The sequence below is a fragment of the Neophocaena asiaeorientalis genome, unplaced genomic scaffold (genome assembly GCF_003031525.2).
Source record: "Neophocaena asiaeorientalis asiaeorientalis breed wild unplaced genomic scaffold, Neophocaena_asiaeorientalis_V1.1 scaffold78, whole genome shotgun sequence".
In the NCBI taxonomy this organism is placed as follows: Eukaryota; Metazoa; Chordata; class Mammalia; order Artiodactyla; family Phocoenidae; genus Neophocaena; species Neophocaena asiaeorientalis.
The window spans coordinates 18,753,777-18,779,773 of NW_020175018.1; the positions used below are offsets into that span (position 1 = coordinate 18,753,777).

General features: G+C 51.9%; 1 protein-coding gene and 1 pseudogene across 5 annotated transcripts in view; one reads left to right on the forward strand and one right to left on the reverse strand.

The window, feature by feature from the left end:
• The window catches only part of CAMSAP1 (calmodulin regulated spectrin associated protein 1), a 36,777-nt gene extending 11,334 nt beyond the window's left edge, over positions 1–25,443 (reverse strand). For 3 of the 5 annotated variants that reach the window (XM_024762509.1, XM_024762507.1, XM_024762506.1), the window contains exons 1-9: positions 25,185–25,443; positions 24,204–24,365; positions 14,839–14,919; positions 11,553–11,694; positions 3,104–3,243; positions 2,920–3,016; positions 1,288–1,444; positions 739–830; positions 107–191 (exon numbers count right to left, since the gene is read on the reverse strand). In XM_024762509.1, the coding sequence (XP_024618277.1) occupies positions 107–191; positions 739–830; positions 1,288–1,444; positions 2,920–3,016; positions 3,104–3,243; positions 11,553–11,694; positions 14,839–14,919; positions 24,204–24,365; positions 25,185–25,244 (1,016 nt within the window). In that variant the 5' untranslated portion in view covers positions 25,245–25,443. The remainder of the gene's footprint in view (positions 1–106; positions 192–738; positions 831–1,287; positions 1,445–2,919; positions 3,017–3,103; positions 3,244–11,552; positions 11,695–14,838; positions 14,920–24,203; positions 24,366–25,184) is intronic. The other 2 variants (XM_024762504.1, XM_024762505.1) reach the window with 2 other exon arrangements.
• On the forward strand, positions 4,649–6,939 carry LOC112411218 (uracil-DNA glycosylase pseudogene; annotated as a pseudogene).
• Positions 25,444–25,997: the final 554 nt, after the last annotated feature.

Consider the following 25,997-nt stretch of genomic DNA (forward strand, 5'->3'; position numbering starts at 1 on the left):
GGGACTCCGTGGGGCCCAGGGGTCCTTGCACCGCGTCTGGGGCACTGCTCTGTCAAGACTAACGAACACGTCAAGTAGAAATGTATTTGAAACGCGGGTAGGTCACCTGTTTTTTTTTTCTGTCCACGCTACTGATGCCCCTCGGGGCTGACCGTCGACTCGGGTTAAGGAATTAGATCGGTGTCGCTGGTCTGCAGTTGGAGGAAACAGTTTATGTTCAGCATGAAGTAACTGATTTTATATCATTTGAAATTCTGTTACTATAATAACCATTTCTCAAGGAAATGCACCGTAACTCAGTACCCCAAAACTGCTACGGAAAGCAAGTAGCCACAATACAAAAAGTTTTCGTAGTTTCGATAACAGGCAGTGTGTAATTCAACCGTGATCACGGCCATGAAAATAATCAGAGTGCTAATTACACGTCGATGTCAATTAAATGACGTTAACGCCCACTGAGATAAGGAGCGGATGTCAACGTATAAGCTCTTGCCGCAAAAGAAAACAGTAATTTTCTGTGTGCTCCGTGTGATTCATTATGTCTCAGTGACATTTTCACTGTAACGACTACGAATTCTAAGGTGTGTCAATAAAGGTCAAAACAAATTCTGCCACAGTCTTCTCAACCAACATCGCTACGTCATGCCGAGTCTATTTATTTTGAGAGCCATGATATTAAGGAACTCCAGCCAGAGGGATGGGAAACAGCCCCCGCAAAGGGGAGACGGCGCTTCTTACCAGCGGGGTCCTCTCCCTGCACTGTCTTTTGCTGTTTCTGTCTCAGTGGCAACAACGGATGCGATGGGCTAAAGGCAGAGGCCCCTTTCCCCCTAAACAGAGAAAGGATGGGAGAGAAAAATCACTACCTCATCAATCTTCAAGTTCAAAAACAAAGGCGTGAGAAGCTATGGAGACCATCACAAATTCACGCCAACCTGTAAGAAGTTCACAGGTTCCTTGGGAAAATTAACTATTATAAAAATGAACCAAAAATGCGCCAAGAACTTCGAACTTGGGATAAACATCCAAACTGCAGCTAGGGGACGTACTGACCTCTGGTTACGGCCTGTAACACAACAGGTTTCAAGCTTTCACAGTAAATTCAAGTTCGCTTTAAGGCTACCCTGCTCGCCTCCGGGGGAGCAGGGGCCACAGGAGGCCCTCTCACTACCTACTCCGCACAGGCCTGCCATCACCCCTGAGAAAAGGTAATCCCCACGGGAACTGTAAACCAGCAGGAAGAGAGAGGCCGGGTGGCGGCTCTGTCCCGAGAACAGACAGACTTACAGGAGCTCAGGCTCTTCGAGGTGCAGGTGGTGCAGCTGGGTGGGGGGCTGCGGATCGGCTGGGCTCGCCGCCGCGGGGCTGCCCAGGAAGCTGCGCTTGGTGGCGTTGGAGATGGGAACAGGAGGCCGAGTGCTTCTGGGGTGCGATACTGATTTAGCTGCAGAAACAATTTTATAGAAATAGTTATTAACAGTTACAACACTAGCAAGAAGACTCTAAAAAATAAATCCGTTTTTTGTAAGCACTAAAGACCCAACTTTTTTCCCGGAAACCAAAACTTCTCCAAAAAACTAAAATGGGTTCAAGGTCAACAAGTGTATTCTGCAATGAATACGACAGATATTATACCAAAATGAGTACTAAGATCAAAAGACCAACACAGAGTAGAAGAGCGAGCACCGGGACTGGAGGCTGCGTCTCGGCGCCGGGGCCCTGGGGGTGCAGCCGCCAGGACGCCTTGCCGGCCAAACCCTCAAGGCGGCAGCTGCCTCAGCTGCAGAGAGACCTGGTCTCCTGAGCCCAGCCTGTGACAGCACCTCAGTGGTCACTTCAGCTCAGGCCCCCGTGGGGTCAGGTGAGGAGATCAGGCCCAGCCCGAAGCTCCAGTCTGAACAGGGACCCCACCTCTGAGGCTGCTCCCCAGAACGCTGGCCCGAGACAGTGCCAGGGACAGTCCCGGCAGCAGGAACCAGACTCCAGGGCCGGATCGCTCACTGCCCAGGGGTCTTACGTGAGGGGAGCCGCCGAGGTTCTCAGGGGCAGGGGAGCACGCCTTGGCCACTGCCCCGAGCCCTGGCCGTCTGGGCGTCTGCTCTGCCGGTGCGGCGGGGGTGTGTCTGTGTCACTTTCTGTTTCAATCCCTGACGAGGCTGAGCACCCTTTCATAACGCCATTAGGCACCCGGAGTCCTGCTTTCACGAAGCACCTGTTCAAGTCTTTTGCTCTTTTTTTTATTGGTTTGTCTTTTTCTTCTTTTGGTATGTTCTGGACACTGTGTGTCTGCTGTAGGTATACGACAAGGATCTTCTACCCCTGGTAGCTACTTGATTTCCTTTTTTTTTACTCTTTTCATCATCTTTTAATGAAAAAAGGCCTACATTTTAATGTGGCCAATGATCAATCTTTGCCTCTGCGGCTAAGATTTTTATATTCTTTGTAAGAAATCACAAGGACATGAAAACATTCTCCCGTATCATCTTCTTAAAGTTTCGGAGATTCTCAAGGCTAGCAGATCGTTTTACTCTGTGCTAAGACACATCTTTTTCTGCCTTGTTTTAGGGGCAAAAAAGTCAAAGCTGTGGAGGGTGAGGATTGGCATCGCGGACTAGAGCACTTCCCGCCCGAGGTCCGTCAGAATCACCTGGAACCTTCTCTCCAACGTCTCCTGCTCGCCCTTGGATCCTGACGCCGCAGGGCCAGGACGGACCCCCAGCTCACAGTCTGGAGGAGCTCTGACCACCACGGCGCACCAGACGGGGGCCCAGACGGTGACAGCGCTCTGTCCTCCCGAAAGAAACCACTTAAACACCACTGTCGCACAAAAACCAGGAACCAGTTAAGCGCACCTTCCGAGTGCTGTGCCACGACTCCCTTAGAGGAAACAGCTGTCACTTTACGGAGTTTGTCACTCACCATCTTTCAGTTCCTGAACATCCCTGGGCTGAACAAAGTCTGGTTTGACATTCTCAAACCACCAGAAGAGCTCGGCAATAAAAACCATAACGTTTGGCTAAAAGGAAAACGAGAAATCAAGGACACAGTGAGGAGCTTATTCGCACAGGGCTTTAAAAATGTGTTTTTAATAAGTCGTTATTACCTTCAACACTAAGGGAGCGTACAGCATATCTTCTAGAGTGAGATAAAAGCACTTGTTCAGATACTCATTTGAGAATTCTCTCAGAAGCCGAATATTATACAGACTGTCCGCCATCGACGTTACCTCTTTCAAGCATATATCTAACAGATAAAAAGAAAACTGCAATTTATTAGAAAGACATTCTGCTTCATAAGTGTGTGTGCGCGTACATACACTGGTGTGCGTGCGTGTACACATACATACAATTTTCAACTGGAAAACGATTTAAATAAAGGTAGAGGTGACATTTAATAAGGTACAACAAGTATTATAAATGATGTTAAACGTAGAAAGAAAACACTCGAGAAAAAGGAGGAATCTCCAGGACCTGAATTCAATTGTTAACATCTAAAAGGTATACAAAATAATTACCTGAACTTTTAAGACTGGGCTTCCAACAGGAATAGTAACAATCCCCTTTCAGTTTATAAAGGACCTGGCGGCATCAGGCCACTTAACATCTAACCAAGCTCCTTTCCCCCATCCCTCGAGGGAGGTTATCTCCGTGGTTGGGGGAGGGGAGCATAAAACAGGAAGTGTCAGGCTTATCCACAGGGAAGCACAGGAACACTGCAGATCACAGAACTCAGGAGCTGTGCAGAGCACAAGCCCTCCTCTGCTGCCCGTCTGCACCTGTAGCAGGACAACTGCCCGTTTTACGCCGCTCTGCAGGATGCCAGCCCCTCACCCAGAGAATTTCAGCGCAGACACCCGCACTGGGCGCTGAGCAGGCTCCGTGGGGGGAGGCGGGCCCGGCCTCAGACAGGAACCAGTAGAACACCTAGATACCACTCCCGACTAAACTGGAGGTAGCTATACTGATGACTTAGCTTTGCCTGTAAATAAATAAACAGGACTGAGGAACATCACTTATTTTAAAATAACTTCACTCCCAAGAGGAAATCGTTTTCAGCGATTTAGAAATCTCACGCGCACACGGGATTCACAGCATCCGGGATCTACGTACGAATTCTGTCCTAGGCAGCGATGCCCCAGCACTACGGATTCTCAAGAGAGAACTTCTATAAGCTGAGTAACTAACTCTGCACATTTATATTGCTAAGAAATGTTTCTTTTTTAAAATTCAGATTATGAAACATTACGAATGTAAAGAACAGACTCCCGTGTACCCTCAGCCCAGACGGGACGAACATTAACATCACACCTTCTCCGATCCAGACCTTACTTTCTTTCAGTAACAAAGCATCACAGGAGGTGAAGCCCAGCTCCCCCCAAGGCAACCACTCTCCTCAAGCCCCGTGACCTGTCTCGTGTGGGTGCCTTTACCACGTATGGTCTCTGCCCATAAATCCTATCAACAGTGCGCTGCTGACCTGGCTGTCTTCAATTTACATTCATGACAACAAACCGCCCATCACGTTGCAGCCTGTTATCTTCCCCAAACTCGGAACTACGTTTCCAAATTGTTCTGCACTGCTGTGGGCAGATTTCAGTCACTCATTTTAACAGCGATCTAGGATTCCACAGTTTTCACTAGTACGTAAAATGTCAGAAAAACCAAACTTGCACGCCGTCTGCACTGGCGACCCTCCCAGAAGGGGCTGCAAGCTGCACTGCCCACACCTGACATCGCCCGGCCACGTCCCACCCCGCCACGCCCCCGGGCCTCTCAGCCGGGCCACCCCGCTGGGCCCGCTCTGCCTTCCTGCAGTGGTGCACCCCCCCCACTGCCGCGGGCTCGCCCTGACCTCCTCCTCTGGGAAAAAGCTGTTCTTGTTTTGCCTCTGGGCTGTTCACCTTTTTCCTACCGATTTGTAGGAATTCTTTTTGTATTATGGTTACAAAACAATTGTGTGACAATCCTTTGTCCATTTATATCTGTTGCAAACACTTTTTCATGGGTACAGCTTTTACCACTTAGTTTTGTCTATGATGTTCCTCTGTCACCACAGTGAATCTTAATATGGTTAAATACAGGAATCTTTTCTATTACTTGGCTATTTTGTAAGTTAAATAATCCATCCCAACACCAATGTCATAAAAATATTTTCTTTTCAAAGTTTTTAAATTCTGCTTTTCCGGTTTATGTCTTTCATCCAAGGAAGAGCGTTTGGCTCATGTGGGGTGGAGTCTCACTGCATCTCCCCCCCACAGATGGCGCTTTGCCCCACATTCTGCGCTGGCCAGTCCCCCTTGCCCTACAAGCTGTGGGCCACGCCAGGCCCTGGGGTCCCACAGAGAGTCACTGTTCGGACCTCTCTGCATGGCTCCCCTGCACTTAGCGGATGTAAAGTTAAACAAAACTTGGTCTTTGCAGAGCAAGTACCCCATATTCCTCTTCTTCAAAATCACAACTTGTCTGAAATCTGGGACAAAGCAAGAGAACGATGAATGTCATGTCATAACCCGTTGCGTGAAGTAAGAATCCACGAGGCCATCTTGATACAAATCACCACGCGGATAAATAACGACAGAGGAGAGGAGAGCAGAGCAGCCCTCTGCACAGGAGTGCTGACCCACCAGAGAACAAGCAGCAGAGCTAGAAACTCCCGACAGATGCCAATGCTGGGGTGAAAGCGCGACGAGAGACCAAAGCCACTCCCCTATCACTAGTCGGTCATAAAGCAAAGAGCGGTGATCTCAGAGGAGGAAGCCAACGCACGCCACCTGAACCCAGGGACCATCCCTGCGGCATCATTCCTGCTGGAAACCCAGGCCCTGAAGGCCACCAGGAGGGAACGCCGGGCAAAGCCAAACAGGGGACAGTCAACCAACTAAGCGACCTGCACGCCTGGAAAACGTCAAGGGCAAGAAAGGCTGGGACTCAGCTCCAGGTACAGGGAAGCAGAGATGGGACCCTCAACAGGGTGGTGATGCTGGGCCAGAGCCTGGATTGGACAGAAGAAAACGACACCAGGGGCTTCCCTGCTGGTGCAGTGGTTAGGACTCCACGCTCCCAATGCAGGGGCCCAGGTTCGATCCCTGGTCAGGGAACTAGATCCCACACGCATGCCGCAACTAAGAATTCACAGGCCACAACTAAGGAGCCCACCTGCTGCAACTAAGAGCCGGCACAACCAAACAAATAAATAAATGATAATAAAACGGTTAGGACTCCATGCTCCCAATGCAGGGGCCCAGGTTCGATCCCTGGTCAGGGAACTAGATCCCACACGCATGCCGCAACTAAGAATTCACAGGCCACAACTAAGGAGCCCACCTGCTGCAACTAAGAGCCGGCACAACCAAACAAATAAATAAATGATAATAAATAAATATAAAAAACAAAGAAAGAAAGAAGACCACAGCAAGCCCCACACCAAGTCTTCACACGGACCCAAACCTGCGACCTGAGACGTGTGAAGGCCGCCACCCTGGGACAAGATCCACGGCGTGGACCCCATCAAGCCCACGGGTTCTGCTTCAGTGTTCAGAGACCTGGCCCAGACCTGGCCCAGACCCGCGCAGTCTGGGAAACACTTAATAAAGAGCTGTCCGCAGACACGACGGTTTTGTTCATCCTGGTCACGGAGGTTTACCTAGATGGGCCAGCGAGGTGCTCTCCAGCTCACTGCTGCCCTCACCGCCCAGCACATCAGGCCAGTTCTCACACAGGCTGGGAGCACCTCACCGGCACCGTTGCATCCTGGCTCAATCCAACTGCGAGAGGCCTCGTCTCTGGGGCTCCTACGTTCAGGAGAAAGGCAGTGCCACAGACGGCGCATCCCTCCCCGCGGCCGGTGCACAGAGGGCTCCTTGGGTGCAGACATTTCTCTAAAATCACTGCGCTGCTGCCCAAGGCCAGCGAAGGGCCCGTCAACTGGAAGGATCTGTGACCGTGACCCCGGGAGAGGTCCTCTGAGCAGTTTTCTAGAAGTTGCTATCCAAGTATCCATCAGTGACAAAGTCAAATTGAAAACATAATTTCCCTGGGAATTCTTTTTAATACTTATTCTATCTATCTATCTATTTATTTGGTTGTGCTGGGTCTTAGTTGCAGCAGGCGAGCTCCTTAGTTGCGGCACGTGTGTTCCTTAGTTGCGGCTCGCCAGCTCTTTAGTTGTGGCATGCAAACTCTTAGTTGAGCTATGCGTGTGGGATCTAGTTCCCTGACCAGGGATCGAACCCGGGCCCCCTGCACTGGCAGCGTGGAGTCTTAACCACTGTGCCACCAGGGAAGTCCCCTCCCTGGCAATTCTTAAGCACCCTGCACAAGGGAACACAGTGTCCACGGAGCAGCCATGAGTCAGGCTGCCAGGAGCGGCCAGAAGTGGCAAAGCTCCCCTGAGACCTCGGCCTGGAGGACGCCGCCCATGGCTCCAAGTTCCTGGCAGGGAGATGAGGTCAAACACGCTGGACTCTTCTCCTCTTCGTTACTACTTTTATGGGTAAAGCAGGGAGACCAGCACTCTTTGGGCAGGGCCAGCTGCTACTAGTTTTCACCTGGTAGGTTAAACTGCAGGTCTGAAGGTGTCGGGTGTCTTCATTTGGAAAAGGCCCCCTTCGCCCAGCCTGCATTCCCATCTCGGTCAGGTACACTGACCCGCGATCTTTCACAGAGCCCCCAGGAAGCCTGAGGACATTCTGCAAGTGCTCAGAAATTAGGGGTCAATTTCCCGACTGTAGTCGAGGTGAAAATCGCTAAGGAACTGTCCTTGGTGGGAACCTCCACCGACAGGCAGAGGCCGGGGAACGTGACTGGGTCCTGTTTGTGCAGTTATCGGGTATTTCTAGGGGTAAGCTGTGCAAGTTGAACAGGAAGAAGGAGACAGGTGGATTTTTTTTAAGAGGAGATGCTTTTCTCCTAGGTGCATCCCGCGTTGAGGTTTCTGAGCCGGCGCTGACTGCCAATGCTGGAGTTTGGCTGTTTTGGATTGAAATCCCTTGGGGAATTTTTTTTTTTTTTTACAAAAGACTGGTAAATTTTGCTTTACGGCAGGCGGACTCTCAACCACTGCGCCACCAGGGAAGCCCGAATTTTACTTTTTTAAAAAATACTTATTCAAGTGTGCGCTTTTTTTTTTTTTTCACAGACAATCTTTATTAGGTGTGCGCCTCCAGCTTAGATCCTGTTGGAGATGCTGTTTTGCAGTTAGGTGGGTTAAAGGGTTAACCCTGGGTGAGTTTGGTAATAAAAGGTTGTTGAAGTTTAAAAAAAAAAAAAAGAATGTGTTTGTCCTCCAGTTATTCCCAACTAGCTCAGGGAGAAAGAGCACAAACGTGACAAGATGTAACGGCTGGAAAGTCTGGGGACAAGAGTGCATCAATTCCTGCACCTTCTCTGGAAAAGTAAACTCACATCGAAATAAAGTCTCCAGGACTTCGCTGGTGGCACGTGGTTAAGAATCCACCTGTCAATGCAGGGGACACGGGTTGGAGCACTGGTCTGGGAAGATCCCACAGGCTGCGGAGCCACTAAGCCTGCGAGCCACAACTACTGAAGCCCGCGCGCCTAGAGCCCGTGCTCCGCAGCAAGAGAAGCCACCGCGATGAGAAGCCCGCGCACAGCAACGAAGAGCAGCGCCCGCTCGCCCCGACTAGAGAAAGCCCGCGCGCAGCAACGAAGACCCAATGCAGCCGAAAATAAAAATAAAGTCTCCAAAACAACCATTTTGTCCCTTTGGCCTCCAGTCTTCCACATGAATGTTTACATTCCCTCGTCAATTTCTGTAAAAAGGACTTGCGACAACTGCATGAACAATCAGGGCACATCACAATTTTTATACTGCTTCTTGGCATCTAAGAATATAGTTTAAATCCCACCCGACGGCAGAGTTCACGATTTTTCCCACGGTCCCACGTCTTTTTGTTGAGTTTATTCCCCAGCACTACAGACAGGTCTTCTGTGGGTCCCAACGCTCACCAGGAGCTGGCACCGTGCGCGGGGCAGGTGGACAGAGCCACCCTGCCAGGGCTGGGGCTACGGCACCCCCTCCCGTCCCCGTGACTGCAACAGTCCGGGGTCGAGAACCTCCGTGGGGTCAGAGCACGTCAGCGGCAGGCCAAGGGCATCCGTCACAAACGGGCAGTGGCTTCTAACAGACCTTGGTCTGTGCCTCCTGAGATGAACAGGAGAACACGCTCAGCCATTCAATTCTTGTTTTCTAGAACTTTACACAGGATTTTCAACCCACGTTAAGAAGGAAAGAGAGCCTATGCCCTTCCTCCCATGCTCTGCTCCTCGTGCTGGAATAACCCCGGCAAATACGACCTGCATGTCTGCTCCGGAGCCCTCCCGGGACGCTCGCCTTGGCCTCCTGCACCCCTCTACTCTGCTCCTTCACCAGGCGGCTTGTCCAGAGCCCAGGCGGGCCGTCCTCTTCAGGACGGGACCTGCAATTCAGCCTGTCTCCTCCATGTGTTGGGGTGATTTCTGACCAGAGGGGAAAGACTACTCTTTATTTTTCTTCCTTCAGCTTTTTTGGGTTTACTTCTATGTTCCTTTCGAATGCGCTGAGATCAACCTGGTTCATTAATTCTTAAATTCCTTACCGTCCAGACTATGCACCGAGGCGACGTTTCCCTTCACCCGTCACCCTGAGCCGCGTCCTGTGGGTTCTGGCATGTACGCCGTTCATCCATTTAATTCAACAAATACCTGATCAAATTTGTCCCAGACGCTATTTTAGACGGTCGGGATGTATCAGTGAACAAACAGACAAAAACGCCTGCCCTTTCAGAGCTCCCACTAGAAAATTCCACCGTAATTTCTACTTTGATCCGTGAACTATTGAGGAATCGTCTTTGGTTTCTGAGCACCGACAATTTTAACCTGGAGAGATACGCTGCATGTCTTTGCTACTGACTTCTCGTTTTACTGTGCTGTGAGGAACTATCAATCCTCTGCAATCCGTCGAGGTTTCTTCCGTGGCCTGAATCAAGCCCACTTTTGTAAAGGCCTCCAGGCTTCCTCGTTTTAAAAGAGCACGACCCCTACGAGCCGGTGCGCTGGGCCCAGCCTGCGTCCGTGCGTTCAAGGCCCCTCTGGCCTCACTCTGCCCTCACCTGCTTCCCCAGCCTGGTCCCGCAAGGCAAGTCGTGAGCCTGGCTCCCGTCACTCCACCCTGTGGTTCTGTCGTTTTTAAAGCCCCGTGTTGACGTTCCGCTATTAGGCGCAATGAGCTTCGACACTCACATCCTGCCGTGGGTTTTCCCTTCCTCGGTAGCACAGGCTCTCTGTCCCTCGTAGCTGTTTTTGTCTCGAGACCCCGGAGGACAGGTTAGAGACAGGCTGGACGAAGCCCGAGGCAGGACTGCCTACCCACACACGCAGCGGGCGGAGGGCCGAGGGGAGGGAGCCCCGCGCGCTCGAGCGCCCCGCACGTCGGCATTTTAAACACCCTGCGCTCGCATTCAGGGCTCTTCCTCACCCAGGTCTGTCCGCGGCGCCTGCCGGCCTGGTGGTGGCAGGGCCCCTTCTCTGCGGGTCTGGCGGACCCTGGCGGCGGCCGCGCTCCCACACGGCAACACTCTGCTCTGAGTCCCGCCGAACGAGTCCTGGACCCGAACGAACTCGCCTGGGACGCAGCCCGGCAGCTCACTTCCTCAGGAAAGACCTCCGCCTCCGCCCCGAGACGAGCCTCCTGGGTCTTCCCCGGCCGCGGGGGAGCCTCCCCAGTCCTTTCCAGGGCCCCGGTTACAGGTCTCAGCGGCACACGGCCCAGGCCGCACGGGGACAGAGGCCTGACGGGCCCGGGGCCGGCACGTGCCAATTTGGGGGTTTTCAATCACAGATGGAGACCCCCTCCTGGAACCTGAGCCCCCCTTTCTTTCAAGGTCAGCTGTGTGCTTTAGAAACTACAAAGCCCAGCACTTCCGCACTTGGATCAGAAGCAGGACCGACGTCTGCTCAGCGCCGGCAGCGAGTCTGACGGACGCTCTACGTGCGGCCAGCGGTCGGGGCATCCGTGGGCCTCACACCTCCCTCCCCCAGAAAGAAGAGGACTCAGCGAAACCTACATCAGAGCTCCTGTCCGCACGGCCCTGGACAGGTGTCCGGCGCCATGCTGCTCACGGCATCACCCGCACCTCTCCCCGCGGCCAGGCGTGAGCACCTCAGAGACACACGACACAGTGATACCAACACCGAGCCCACGTGAGTCACTCACGGCTTGGCAACAGATGGGTCTGCGCTCATTTTCCTAAACCACATTCTAGATGTTTTAAATCAACTAGAGTAGGGCTGACGGGCTCTCGACCGTTCTGAGACTGAAGTACAGTCACCAATATTTAACACGTTACCCAAATATTTCCAAGTCCCGTTTCCCAGCGGAGAAAACTGGTGGAGGCTAAAGACAAACACGCCACCGTCAGAGCTGCCCGCCTCTGCACTTCCCCGGCTGGCACTAAGGACTCAGGGCGACTCCCCGGGGTTCTGACCGTCCGGATCAGAGCATCCTAACGGCCTCCTGAGCCTCGGGTCCGTTCCAGAGGCACGCGCTCCACTCACCGTCCAGCTTCATCTGCTCCGGGCAATAGTAATGGACCACGGCCAGGAGAGCAGCCCCGTGGCTGCCGTCCCGCATCAGGTCCTCCAACAACGGGAAGTAGGGCGGCTGCCTCGCTGACAGGTGCTCTCGGCGGTAGCGCACCTGCGGTGGAGAAAAGGGAAAGGGTCACTACGCACGAGGTGCCGTCACTGCCGCCTACGTCACGTCTAGAGTTAACAGGAGTCCTGCGGGACGATGTTTAGAACAGCGGCGATCGCGTGGGAAAGCCCCAAATGTCTGGATTTCACAGTCCGCCTGGGACGCGTGTCAAGATCCAGGGAACTGGGCTTCGCAGCCACACTGGGTGACAGCAGTTAGCTGCTAAAGACACCGGCCGTCTCACTCTAAAGGGCCGGGCACACCCAGGGCAAGGAAGCAGCACACACGTCTACACTGCCAGAGGCCGCGCACCATCGGCGGATGAGAAACAAGTTAAACGGCGAACAGCCGACGCTGGGAAGACCCACGTCACTGTTACTTTCCTCAGATTACCAGCATTAACCTTGGCCATTGTGAAGAGCACGAAGCAGCACTAACAGAGTTTGAGAAAATACCCAAAACCAGGTCAGACGGAACGTCGTCTGATCCGTCAGCCGGCCCCTCCGTACGTGCACGGAAGCATCAGGAACCTGAGTGCTGTAAGAAACAGGCGTGCTTCAAGGTTTCTGTGCTTCTGCCGCTACAGGAAGCCACGTGCACGGTGCTCTGAGCCTCCCCGCGCCCCTGGGCACTGCCCCTGGAGCTGGGCCTCGCTCACGAGCACAGACACACAGGCCGCCAGGGGACCGCGTCCTGTGGCACAGGTGAGCCTGGCATCTCCTGCAGCCGCGCTTTCTCCAGGGGAGGAGAACACAGTGCCAGCTCGAGGGAGAAAACCCGCCACCCGTGCTGCCCGCTATGGATCTCCGCGAGCCGTGCAGGAGAGTCAACCCAAAGGAAGGCGCCCCGGCAAGAACGCAGTGTGCGCACAGCGCCGGCATCTGCACGGAACACGCCTCACCCGTGCACGTGCAACGCACGCCACTAACGCTGGCCTCGACGTGGACTTTAACTTGTTTCTCGGGCCGCCGTGCCCAGGGGCCAGCCTTGGGGCTCCCGCATGCAGAGCCCGAGGCACACGCCGGGCCAGGTCTCCACACACACAGACAGCACGCGGGCCGAGCACGGCATGCAGGGAAGCAGGTGGTTTTGCGGCTGACGATGGATGGTGTGCGTTTGCATCAGGGAAAGTGCTGAAGCCCTGGGTCGGGGGAGCCGGTGCCACCCCTCGAGGGGACCCTGCTCCAAACCCCCAGCAGCCTAACAGTCACCCCGCTACCGATGAGCCAGACATGCGCTCAGGCGGCCACGGTGACCAACTGCTAGGAGGAAACCTACAGGCGCTCTGCTCTCGGCCACATTCCCCAGTTTCTACACGAAGTCTCATCTGAAACCCCACTTCCTGGAGGACACCTGCATCTCTGACTGTGTCCTCACTACAGCTCATAACTGCTTTTAACAGTTCTCTCTTTGGCCTTCAGTTTTCGAGAAGTTAAGAGATACGTAAATATGCATAAAAATGCTTACCCCCTCTTTGTTATTAATATATTTCAAAGAGAAGCAAAATTATCCATCAGCTACAAAGCAGACTATATCACTGCTCACGCGGATCCCACTGACAGTTTTATATCCACAGTATCTCCTTTATGATGGAATTCTAAGGATAATTTGATCCAAATAATTAAACTAAAGGATGAGGCAAATAAAGGAGCCTTCAAAAAGATTTGTTCTCCAAAACTTCATTTTAAAACGCACCACTTGGAGCACCAGGTATTTTTCCGTGGGAAACAGTGTAACGAACTGGTTCTGCTTCCAGAACAGGTCACCAGGTGGAGCACAGCCAGAGCTGCAGACCAAACCACCATGGACCGTAACGTCAGGAAGGACAAGTCCAAAGGGGAACCTGGCAAATTGGATGATTTGTCATCCCTGCTGGTACCTATCAGAAAGGAGAATACAGCCTGTCATTGACCTTAAAGTTCGTCATATAAAGAAGTTAACTATGTGTCCAAAGAAGAAACTGTCTGCAAGTCTACCTAAGAAACCGGGCAAAACCACACTCTGGGTGTTGGCTACAAAATGCACCTTAGGGCTCCAGAGGGCCTTGTTACGGTCTACTCTGCCCAGAACCGGGCCATCACTGCCCCGCGGGAAATGCAACAACACCACCAAGGAGGACATTCAGACAAACGGTCACGAGCAGTCTGCAATGGAGGCAAGTGGTTGTGGCGGGACGGCCGTCTGGACGGCAGCTGGGCGCACGCGCGGAGCTCACTTACGGGCACTAGCTTCCAGTACCACTTGGAGGGAGACTGCTCGGGAGGCGAGGGAAGGAAGGCAGGAGAGGAGGTCAGCGCGGCAGGCGCACGCGTGGACAGACGAGACACACACCTGCACGCCACGTTCACACGAGAGGCGGGGCGTCCCTCTGCGCTAGCAGATGACCGCAGGGGAAGCTCCCAGGCACCTCTACGACACTGGCCTCTGCGGGGGCAAAGACTACTCTGGAAACTCCGCACGGGCCGGGCACCAAAAAGGACAGGAGCCAACCGCCATTCGGGGAGGGGCTCAGCGAGCCGCCCACGCCCATCTGAGGAAGGGGGGTGGCTCACGGAAGCGTGGCCGGGGTGAGGTGCCCACGGACAGCATCCCCGGGGTCCAGGTAAGAGAGGGGAGCAAGGGGACAGTCGCTCATCCCGCAGCCCAGGGGCCCGCAGCCCAGGCCAGGCCACGTCGTACACGCGTTTGAAGAACATGGATTCAGTCACACACGTGCTCGGCCAAAAAATATAGTAATAATCAGGTCACACAGGACGTTAGTGGGTCATTTCACTGGACACGTGACATTTACCCGCCTGAATCCCACACTGGGCGCACAGTCCGTGAGGGCTCCAAGGGGACCTCTGGCTGCGGGCAACCCCCCCACCCGCCATGCTGACTTCACCCCGGGTGACCCTACGTCCCTTCCTCTGGAGCTTCCGACACCTCCCACCTCTCCCCCACCCTCCCAAGTTCAACACTAGGCTGCCCCTGCCTGGGAGAAAGGGCAGTGGCCACCGCGCCCTCGCCACCAGGGCCGGGCCCAGGGCACTCGCTCCCTGCTTGGTGAGAACAACGAACAAGCACAGAGCACACACAGACACAGTTCTTTAAAACGGGAGCAACGCTAACTTGGTGCGTTCCAGAGAAGTGAAATTTACCCTTTACCTTTTGATGAGCTGGACTTTCCAATAACTGCTGTTTTAACTTAACTTCTTTCTCTGTTATCTCTCTCATTTTAAGATTTACCTAAAGTAGAAGAAATTAAATGCATTAAAAAGGCAACTGAAATTGATTTCCAACAGTGGTGTGTACATCCTTCCAGCACCCACCTTACTTGTTTGAACTCAGGCTGGCTCTTAGATGCAGGTAATATTTAGACCCATGACACGCATGCAGAAATACATGGATTCCCTGTGACCTGTGGTTCGACACAGAGAGCAAGGAAGGCCCTCACGCCCCACAGCACCCGCGTGATGCTTTCCACCTCACGACAGGATCGGCAGCCTCAGCGCTGAGTGTCCCCGGTGCACGGGCAGCCCAAGTTCACCGCCACTACCAGCGAATGCTGCTGATAACACGGTCTGGCTGAAAACCCCCGAAGCCTAACAGGTGCTCGCACATTCCCTGACCACCAAAATAGCGCTAAGAACTGTCATGAGACACTCGTAAGCAATTAATACAGCTGCTCGGAAATAATCAAAATTGCAATTATAAAATAATAGCGTGGAGAAAAACACTCATCAATGTTAACAGGGACATGGTCAAAGCTATAATCAGATGAAATGCCACAGAACTGAATGTCTTCTCATTAAACAAGAATAAAGGTAAGTGAAATCTGGCACATCAAATCAAGAATGTAGAAAATTTGTTTTTTAGAAGAGAAAGACAAAAGAAAAATCAATGTTGATAAGTTTTAAAATAAATGAATTACGGCTTCCCTGGTGGCACAGTGGTTAAGAATCCACCTGCCAATGCATGGGACACAGGTTCGATCCCTGGACCGGGAAGATCCCATGTGCCGCAGAGCAACTAAGCCCGTGCATCACAACTACTGAGCCTGCGCTCTGGAGCCCGCGAGCCGCAACTAACTGAAGCCCGCGTGCCCAGAGTCCGTACTCCACAACAAGAGAAGCCACCGCAATGAGAAGCCCGCGCGCTGCAAAGAAGAGTAGCTCCCGCTCGCCACAACTCGAGAAAGCCCGCGTGCAGCAACGAAGACCCAACGCAGCCAGAAAGTGAATAGATAAAATAAATGAATTAGAATAGATGGATGGATGGATAAGTGATAAAGCAAGTATTGTAAAAAAACGTTCACTGTAAAATCTAGGTGGTGGATACAGGGTGTTCTCTGTATAATTCTGTCAACTTTTCTGCATGTTTAAAATTTTTCACAATAAAATACTAGAAGTTAAAAATTTTAGAAAATTCGTTTCTGCCATAAACTAGATACCTTCCTAACATGGAAAGGATTTTCTGATTGGATTGGTGATGCTATGAATCATTGTAATTTTTGATACTATATCATGAAATGTGACGTCGGGAAGATCCACACCACTCAGCAAAACAATTTTCCCAATGACAAGGCATGGCCTTACAAAATCGTGAGTAACAGGACCAGGAAAAATGTAAGGAAGGTTTTAATACAACAGAGTACAAAAAGTTCACTGGGGGCTTCCCTGGTGGCTCAGTGGTTAAGAATCCACCTGCCAATGCAGGTTCGATCCCTGGTCTGGGAAGATCCCACATGCCGCAGAGCAACTAAGCCCGTGTACCACAACTACTGAGCCTGCGCTCTAGAGCCCGTGAGCCACAACTACTGAGCCCACGTGCCACAACTACTGAAGCCCGCGCGCCTAGAGCCCGTGCTCCGCAACAAGAGAAGCCACCGCAATGAGAAGCCCGCGCACTGCAAGGAAGAGTAGCCCCCGCTCATCACAACTAGAGAAAGCTCCCGTGCGGCAACAAAGACCAAACGCAGCCAAAAAAAAGAAAAGTTCACTGGGCTAGTATCTAGATTATATAAAAGAATCGTTGCAACAATAAAAAGAGGAATAATCCAATTTTAAAATGGGCAAAGGATGTGAACAGACATTTCTCCAAAAAAGATCTACAAATAGCCAATAAACACATGGAAAAAGGTTTCCCATCATTACTATCAGGGAAATGTGAATCTAAACCACAATGAGATACCATCTCACACCCTCCAGAATGGCTCGAATCAAAAAACCAGAAAATGAGTGTTAGCAAGGACGTGGAAAACTGGAAACCTCTGGTGTTGCTGGGGGAATATAGACGGTGCAGCAGCCGTGGAGACGGTCTGCCAGCTCTTCACAGAGTTAAACACAGAGTTCCTGTACGACCCAGCAATTCCACCCCTAGATATAAACCCAAGAGAAGTGAAAACACAGCCACACAAACACTCGTACTTGAATGTTCACAGCAGGAGTCACGATAGCCAAAAAGTGGAAAACACACATGCCCACCAGCTGAGGAATGGCTAAACAAAACTCAGCATATCTGGACGATTGAGCATTACTCAACCATAAAAGGAATGTGGTACTGATAGGTGCTACAACACGCACGAGACGTGAAAATATGCTACTTGAATAAAGTCAGAGACAACAGGCCACGTACTGCAGATTTCATTTAAATGAAATGTTCAGAACGGCCAAATCCAGAGAGACAGAAGGCAGAGGAGCGGCCACCAGGGGCTGACGGGGAAGGACTGCGGATGGCACCCGCGTCTCTTTCTGGGTACGATAAAAATGTGTGCAATTGGCGGTGACACCTGCACAACCTGGTGAGTATCTTAAAATCCGCTGAACCGCACACTTTAAAACAGTGAATTTTACAGCATGTGAATTATATCTCAACTTTTTAAAAAAGTTAATTGGTGGGCTTCCCTGGTGGCGCAGTGGTTGAGAGTCCGAAAAGTTAATTGGTAACAGTTTCAAATTCCGTATTTCAGTTAACCTTCAAGAAAATAGCACTTGTCAAGTTTTGGTATAGAATCAAAAAGAGATGTGCATAGCTAACTGAAAAGATTATGAAAGCACTGTCCCCTCTTCAACTACGTATCCACATGAAACCAGACTTTCTTCCTTTACATCAATAAAAACAACATATTGAAGCAGATGAAATGCAAAGGCAGGTAAGAATCCAGCTGTCTTCTGGTCAGCCAGACGTTAAAGAAACTTACAAAACTGTACAACACCACCACCTGCTCCGTTCTTGAGGATACAGTTATTTTTCATTACAAACACATCGCTTACATTAACGTGGAATGAGCTGTTGCTTTTAAGTGAATTAATAAATACTTTTAAATGTTCCTGTTTTTAATTTCTGATACAGTAAATATTGAGAGATTTTCTAAAAATTCTTTGAGGGCCACGGTATTTAAGAGTGTAAAGGGGTTCTGAGACCAAAACGTTTGAGAACTCTTCATCTATACAAGGGAATGAAGAGCAATAAAAATGGGAAATACGTGGATAAATATTGCTAACCATTTTTAATTACTTTCAAAGATAACTGGCTGTTGAGGGTGAAAGTAACTTATCTGGGGCTGTAATGAAATGAATGACAACAGTGGCACAAAGGCCAAAAGGGGAAAAGACATTTCTGATCTTATTTGTGAAATGCTGTCACTTTATTTGAAGGCAGACTATGAAAACCTGAAGATGAAATTTGTAAACCCTAAAGCAGCCCCCCCCAAAAAATACTGGAGATGAAATGGAGTAGTAAAAACGCCGAATCCAAAATACGCCAGAAAAGAAGGAAGACAAAGAAAAGATATAGAAGGGAGACAAGATGTAAAACCCAGACGTCTCCATAATCACATGAAATGCAATTAAGTTTGGTAAGGCCCAGGTGGACTACAGGGTCCCCATAAGAAACTCGCTTTAAATAGAAAGACAAGTCGTGCACACACTGGCCATGCCAAGGCCGGAGGCAAGGATTGTCACCTGTGATAAAGAGACACTTCACGACCACAAAAGGACAGAAAAATCCTAAACACGTATAAATGTCACAACAGACGAAAAATACACAAAGCAAAAACTGACACAACCAAAAGGTAAAACAGACAGAATCACTGCTGGAGATGAACTCTCCTCCCTGGGTGAGTGACTGAGACTCCAGCGATGCAAACACACCCAAACCAACCTGAACTGACACTCACAAAGTACTCCCCGACAACAGCAGAACACGCGGGTTCAAGTGCACACGGAACACTCTGCAAGACCACGCAGTGGACCACAAGTCTCGATAAGTCCAGAAGGACTGAAATGAAACCACACAGACTACGCTCTCTGAACCACAACAGAATTTGAAACCAAAACACTAAGGTACCTAGAACCACCCCACCTCCACACATATGAAAACTGGACTTCTAGATAATCCACTGCTAAAACGAGAATTCGCAACTAAAACAAAATATTTTAGAGAATGAAGAAAACCACAACATATAAAAACATGCAGTGTAGCTAAAGCACTGCTTAAAGAGGAATTATCAACTTTAATGTTTATATTGAAATGTAGAAAGGTGTAAAAGAACTGATCTTCTACTCTTCACTAGAAAGGAGAGAAAAAGAAATTCAAAATAAACAGAAAGAAAAAGAATAAAAGCAAGAGGACGAATTAAATAGAAAACTGGAGAAATCAACAAAAACCGAAAGCAGGTTTTTTAGAAGATTAATAAAAGTTGATAAACCAGACCAACAAAGGGAAGAAAAAAAGAAATTAGAGAGCAGGAAACGAGAAGGGACATCACTACAGATCATAATACACTAAAAGGATGATAAAGAAACATGAATAGGCCAATAGAGTCAAAAATTTAAATAAAGTTGACAAATTCCTTAAAAGTCACAAAATTAAACAGAAATCCTAAACACCTTATAAGTACACTAAAGAAACTGAAGTCATAATTAAAACCTTCCAAGGAAACTCCAGGCCCAGATGGCTTCACCAGTGACTCCAACAAAGATTTAAGGACAAAATAATACTAGTAACACTAGTAATACAAAAAGTGTTTCACAGAATGAAGGAGGGAACACTTCCCAGCTCTTTTTTTGACACCCGCATTATCCTGACACCCAAACAATAAAAACACATGACAAGGATATATACCTTGGAAAGCACTGGATCCCCAAATCTTTATACACATAAAACATTCTTGAAACTCATTAAGACAAACAACCTCATTAAAAACTGGGTAAAATATGTGAACAGACACCTAACAAGATACACAGAAACATCTTTAGTCATTAAAGAAATGCAAATTACAGCCATGACACGCCTCTACACATCCACCCAAACGGCTGAAACCAAAAGACTGACGATACCAAGTGTCAGCGGAACGGGGAACACTGGAATTCTCCTGTCTTGCTGGTGGGAGTCTAAGATGGCACAGTCACTTCAGAGAACACCTGGACAGTTTCTTCTAAAGGCAAACTGATCGTCATGGGACCCAGCAACTCACTCCTAAGTATTTACTCAAAGAAATGAAAATGCAATCCACACATCAAGACTTGCGCACGACTGTTCCCAGAAGCTCTATGCGTAACAGACAAACCAGAGACAGCCCGTCAGCAGGTGAACGGACAAAGTGTAGCGCATTCATGCAGTGGAACCCTACCGAGTTTCAAAAGTACCAAACTACTGATGGACACAATGACAGGGATCGACTTCAACACCACCGTCGTCAGTGAAAGACACAAAAAAAGAGTACATACCACGTGACTCCATCTAACTGCAAACGAGCACAGAGGAACTGCTTTCGGATGACGGAAACGTTACCGTGATTACGAACGCTAAACACGTGTAGTCACCTGTCAACACTCAAGGAACTGGGTCCATGTATCGTACATAAAACATGTTTGGGCAAAGCTGGGGAGTTTCTTAGTAAAAGACTCAAGCTGCTGGCTGAGCGTCAATAAAAACTAAAGAACCACAGCAAGATGGTTCGTGGGAAAACTCCCGGAACACAGAGGAGATGACCCAGCCACACTCACACAGGACGAGGACGCCGGCGGATGGCTCGGTGGCGCCCCCAACCCCAGGGAGCGATTTGGGTCCCCGGGGTGACTGATCACCCGAGGGAGGGGCTGGTTCAGAGGGCGTGGTGTGGGAAGGGTAAGCTGCGGCCTTTCTGGGCAGGGCCCGGGGTGCACTGCAAGGACGCGCTCCCCACACGACGCGCAGAACGGGGCAGCAGCTGGGCTGGCCCAGTGCCAAACGGAGGGGTCTCTAAGCGTCTCAGGTGGCAGGCGTGCCATCCAGTCTGCGGCAGGACGGGCCCCCAGATCGATGCCACACAGCAAGAGAAACTCAGAGGCCACCTGACAGGCCTGCCCTGCGAATCCAGAGATGCTGACGGGGATGAGGGCGCCCGCACGCGGAGCCCAACGTGAGAAGCGACTCCCTGGAAAGACCCCACAGGAGAAAGGCAGGCCGGGGCAGGTGTGAGGGGGGCTCACACCTGCCTCAGGTGTGCGCACACAGCCGCAATCCTGGGAACACGGAACCTAGGGTCAGAGTTTCCAAGAGACTTCAGATCTTGTTAGACATCTAAGATTGACGCTGAAGAGAAAACTCACCAATGTCAAACCTCCCCAGAGCCCAAACCTCATTAAACGTGCAGCAGTTTTCTGGGGAGAGAAAACACATCAGCGTGAGGACGGAGGGAAGGTCTCCAGGCCCGGCTGGAAGCCTGTCAGGCGACAGCGTCCACAGTGGAGAGGCCGCGGGGAGCTAAGGTCCCATCACAGCTCAGGGAAGGCGCGTGAGCAGAGACCCTCCGAAGGCACAGAGGCGGGAGCACGTCTCACCCTGCACCAGAGGATCCTCCCCCGAGAGGAGCCCCAGGAAGGAGCGACTGCGGGGATACCCCCCTTGATGGGACACTGGGGAGACCATGCAGGACAGCAGCAGGTGCGGAGGTCAGAGCACCCACCTGAAGGAAAAGCCTCCTAACTGAGAAACTGAAACTCACACGGATGCTAAGGAAACGGCAAACATGGAGCACGTGGAATAAAAACATAAATGCTGGGCAAGCGAGAAAGGATCATGAAAAGCTGAAGCCAGCATTAACTCCTGGGAGTATGGAGCGCGGCACGAGAAGGGGCGTGAGCTGTGACAAACCCACACACTGTCAGCACAGCGTCAGGTGCGACTGCGGACCTGGCCAAGGCGGCCACGTGACCACGCCGAGCGGTGGGGACACCTGTCACAACAGCAAGTCAGGAGGCGGTGTCCACACGGCGGGGACACCACATGGGGGCAGAAAACACAGCGGTGCTGCCGGGCCAGCCACCAAGTCCCAGGCAAACGGGCCACGAGCACCCGGGAAGCGCCAATGAACACACGGCAAACACCCTGGAAACGGGACGGTCCTGGGCAGGAAGGGGAAGGCACGTTCCCCCACCCCTACCCAAAGAACGCTGGCCAAAACGAATTACCCAAACGGGAGAAAGAGAGCCAGACATACACTCTCTTCCTTAAACTTCAACCGTATCAGCGAGCGAAGCATAACAGTAAAAGGTGCTATGTTTCACCTCTCAACTCGGCAGGTTTGTGGTTTTTTTTTTTTTTTTTGGGGATTTTCTGGGTATATGCCCAGTAGTGGGCTTGCTGTATCATATGGTAATTCTAATTTTAGTTTTTGTTTTTTGTTTGTTTGTTTGTTTTGCGGTACGTGGGCCTCTCACTGCTGTGGCCTCCCCCGCCGCAGAGCACAGGCTCCGGACGCGCAGGCTCAGCGGCCATGGCTCACGGGCCCAGCCGCTCCGCGGCATGTGGGATCTTCCCGGACCGGGGCACGAACCCGTGTCCCCTGCATCGGCAGGCAGACTCTCAACCACCGCGCCACCAGGGAAGCCCGGCAGGTATTTTTTAATAATATCCAGTATATGAGAAGACACAGGGGGAAAAAACACTTACACAGACTAAACAGTACGAGAAAAACGGTACAGTCTTTAAGGTCAGAATTTGGCAAAAACTAATCAAAAGCCTTTAAAAATGAACCTCAGCTTAATCTCAACCCCTAACCACCAGGAACATGTGGGCGGAAGTCACCGAGATGCTCAGGGAGACGGCTGCTTATTGCGGGAGGGGACAGCTCGGCCCCGACGCGTCGAGACCACGGCAGGTGGGCGGGCGGCCTCAGAATGGCCCGAGCCATACTCACCACATCTCACCAAACGCAAACCTCAGCCTACGGTCAAGTGCCTGGAAGACCCCAACTGTGCCTTTAAGTCTGGAGGTTACACCCAGATAAATAAAAACTATGAGAATTTAGTACACTTTACTGCAAAACACTACGTGTACAGGTGGCAGGGTCATGGGGAATTTTCGCTTTCTTCTGTTTGCTCAACCGTGCTTTCTAAATGTCTATCATAACCATGCCATTCCTTTGATAAGGGGGGAAAAAATCAATACAAGTTGTTAAAGGAAAAGGAAAAGAAAATCTGAACCTGTGGCCACAGGAAGGGAGCTCGGGCTCGGATCACAGAAGCATCCCCCGGAGGCCCGGGCTCCCGTGGAAATATCACTTCAGAACATCCTTTCTTTAACCAAATCCCCGTGGGGCGCTTCCCGCATGTACTACCACGTGAAGCCAGGGCACGAGGACGACGAGGTGCCGCCACCGGGACGCGACCTCGTGGCCACCGGCCAGCTCCCGAGTCCCCCCAGGACCAGAGGCTCCACAGGAGTCCTAGAAAAGCCCTCCACCTCACTGCAGGGTCAGAGGGTAAAGGCGGACTGCTCATCCACTCGATGCGCCGGACCCACACGAGGGAGGAAACCAAGTAGAGAGCAGGGCGGCATCACCGCGATGATGCGGCCGTCCAAGGGGCAGCACGCGGGCTCTGCCGGGCTCTGCTGCGTTCTCCAACTAATCCCACGGCCACGGACTTTCGCCTCACCTCTGATAAAGCCCTCACGTGGCAGGGAATACATGTGCAAACTGTGGAACGAAATAACTCCAGATTTCCTGCAAGTGATACAACTCTGCAAGGAGCTGCTCCATCTTTCATTTCCTCTGCTTAATAAAGTGTCCCTAACGGAATACCTTTTGGCAAATGAGGAGGCTTAACAACCAAAAGGCTTTGGTAAGGTAGTCCTCTAATCACACACCATGAAAAATGAACATTCTTTATGAAGACTGTATAGAGAGGCACACTGTAAGCTTCGAAACATAAAAGGACAATGACAGCATTTAGGAAGGTGCCGTTTTTCTCTTAATCAAAATGCCTTCTAAATTGAGATCTCCGTGAATGCACGTAAGTGCTTGAGATAAAAATAAGACGAGTTTATTAACTGGCACCGCCAGCACACCTGTGCTTTCTACAGGCCCGTGCCGCTCCCCTCTGTCTGAACCACAGTGGACACACGTCCGAGGCCGCTGCTGGGCCAGGGTCACAGCAGGACACACAGGAGGGCGCTGCTCTCAGGGGGAAGAGGACCCACAGCCAAGGAACACCCCGGCCACTCATGCTGCTCGCCCCCGTTGCGGGCAGGGCCCCAGCGCTCACCTTGTTGACCCAGAAGACCATGGCGTCCTCAAGGTCGTAGGGAAGCTCTTTCGAGGCACTGAACGTGGAGAAGCGCTGGACGCTGGCCACCACCTTCTCAATGCTGATCATCTCCACGGTGTAGGCCATCATGAGTGCGTCCACCATCGCCATGTGGGCGCTCTGGGGGCAGAGGCAGCAGTCAGTCACCCAACCTTGCCTTTCCGCCCCGGGTCAACGCAGAGACCCTCCCTAGACCCACAGCTGAGCGCCTCCGTTGTCTGTCATCCTCTGCGTCTAGGGAGGCACTCAGATCTCTACTTGTACGTGACCCCCACTTCCGCATCTCTGACGAGCCCGTGAGAGCCCGGGGCTTCCCTACTGCTCGGCTGTGGACCAAGGTACAAGGGGCCAAGAGACGTGCCTGAGGCCCCATGACCACCACAGGCCCCTGGGGCCGCTCAGGGGCCCCGCACACTGATCTCACGCCAGGCCTTCGAGCCCTTTCTTCCCAGAACCAGTAACATCCCCTCGACCCACAACACACATCCACAAAGGCCAAGAGTGAAAGGCCACAGAACGCAGTACGCCTGAGAATGGCCGAAGCTTAAAGCCACGTGGGAGGTGCCATAGCGGCGTAGACCTGGAGCAGCCTGGGGAAGTCACACTGGTGGGGTGGCTTTCCGGGAAAGATGCGGGGAGACGCTCGGGGAGGAAAGGCGTATTTCCTTCTTTATTTTGGCACAAAAATACTTAGAAGATACACGTGAAACAACCGAAGAGGGTGGGCTCGACAATTCTACAGCACGACACGTGCAGAAAGTTTGCTCCCCATGAGAAAAAGCCGACAGGAAGCTGTTCCCTCCCCCTTTTCCAAATCAGCCACTGGCCCGCAGAGAGAAGGTGGTCTCGAGCCCTGCACTTTTGGGGTGACTCTGCCGCGCTGCAGGGGGACAGCGGCAGCCCACCAGCCGCCCCCGCCCCGCCGCCCAGGCCACTCACCATCTTTATGGGCGCGTGGCTGAGATCGGGCTCCGTCACGGGGGTGTCGTCACTCTCCATCACGTAAATCCCTTTCCGGGACAGGGCCTGGATGACAGCCTGGTGTCCCTGCAGAGCGGCCACCTGGTCCCCTCTGAGGATGAGGCCGCAGACGCGGCAGTACAGCTCGCTGGACAGCAGCAGCTTGATGACCGGGGGCTTGACGTGCTCCTGCTTGTACTGGTCGATGTAGAAGGGGTCCCTGAGGTCCTCCGGGATGTCATCTGCACGGGGGAGAGACCACCGCGTGAGCACGACGGCAGCCCCACTCTCTCCACACGCGGCTCGGGGCCGACGGCACACAGACGATGGACAGAGGGGCCGTGAACGACGACAGGCAACTAACCACGTGGGAGACCCCGGCCGCTCGGCAAGCACTGCCCTCCTCCACCAGCAGAGGCGAGCACGCCACGCACAGCAATGGGCAACGCCACCGCCCGACCCCCACGAGCATCTCTCCCGCCGCAGGAGAGCAAGGAGCAGGTGTGGGAGCCGGAGGGGGCTCGTGGGCCGAAGGGAGGCCAGGACCGCGCACGGCCAGGCCACACCGAGCACCCGGCACCAGCCCTGGGGAGGGAGCCAGGTGCATCCCCGTCTGCTGTCAAATCCCGTGACTACAAGGCCAGACGCCAGGTCTTTAGAGGAAAGAGGAGCCACGCCTGCCGCTGCTACGACAATCAGGCCGGAACCGCAGCCGTGAGCCTCTGCGCATCTTTGGATCGGGCGGCACAAAACGATATGAGCCATGTTACCAAGCGTCCCCTCGATCCCATC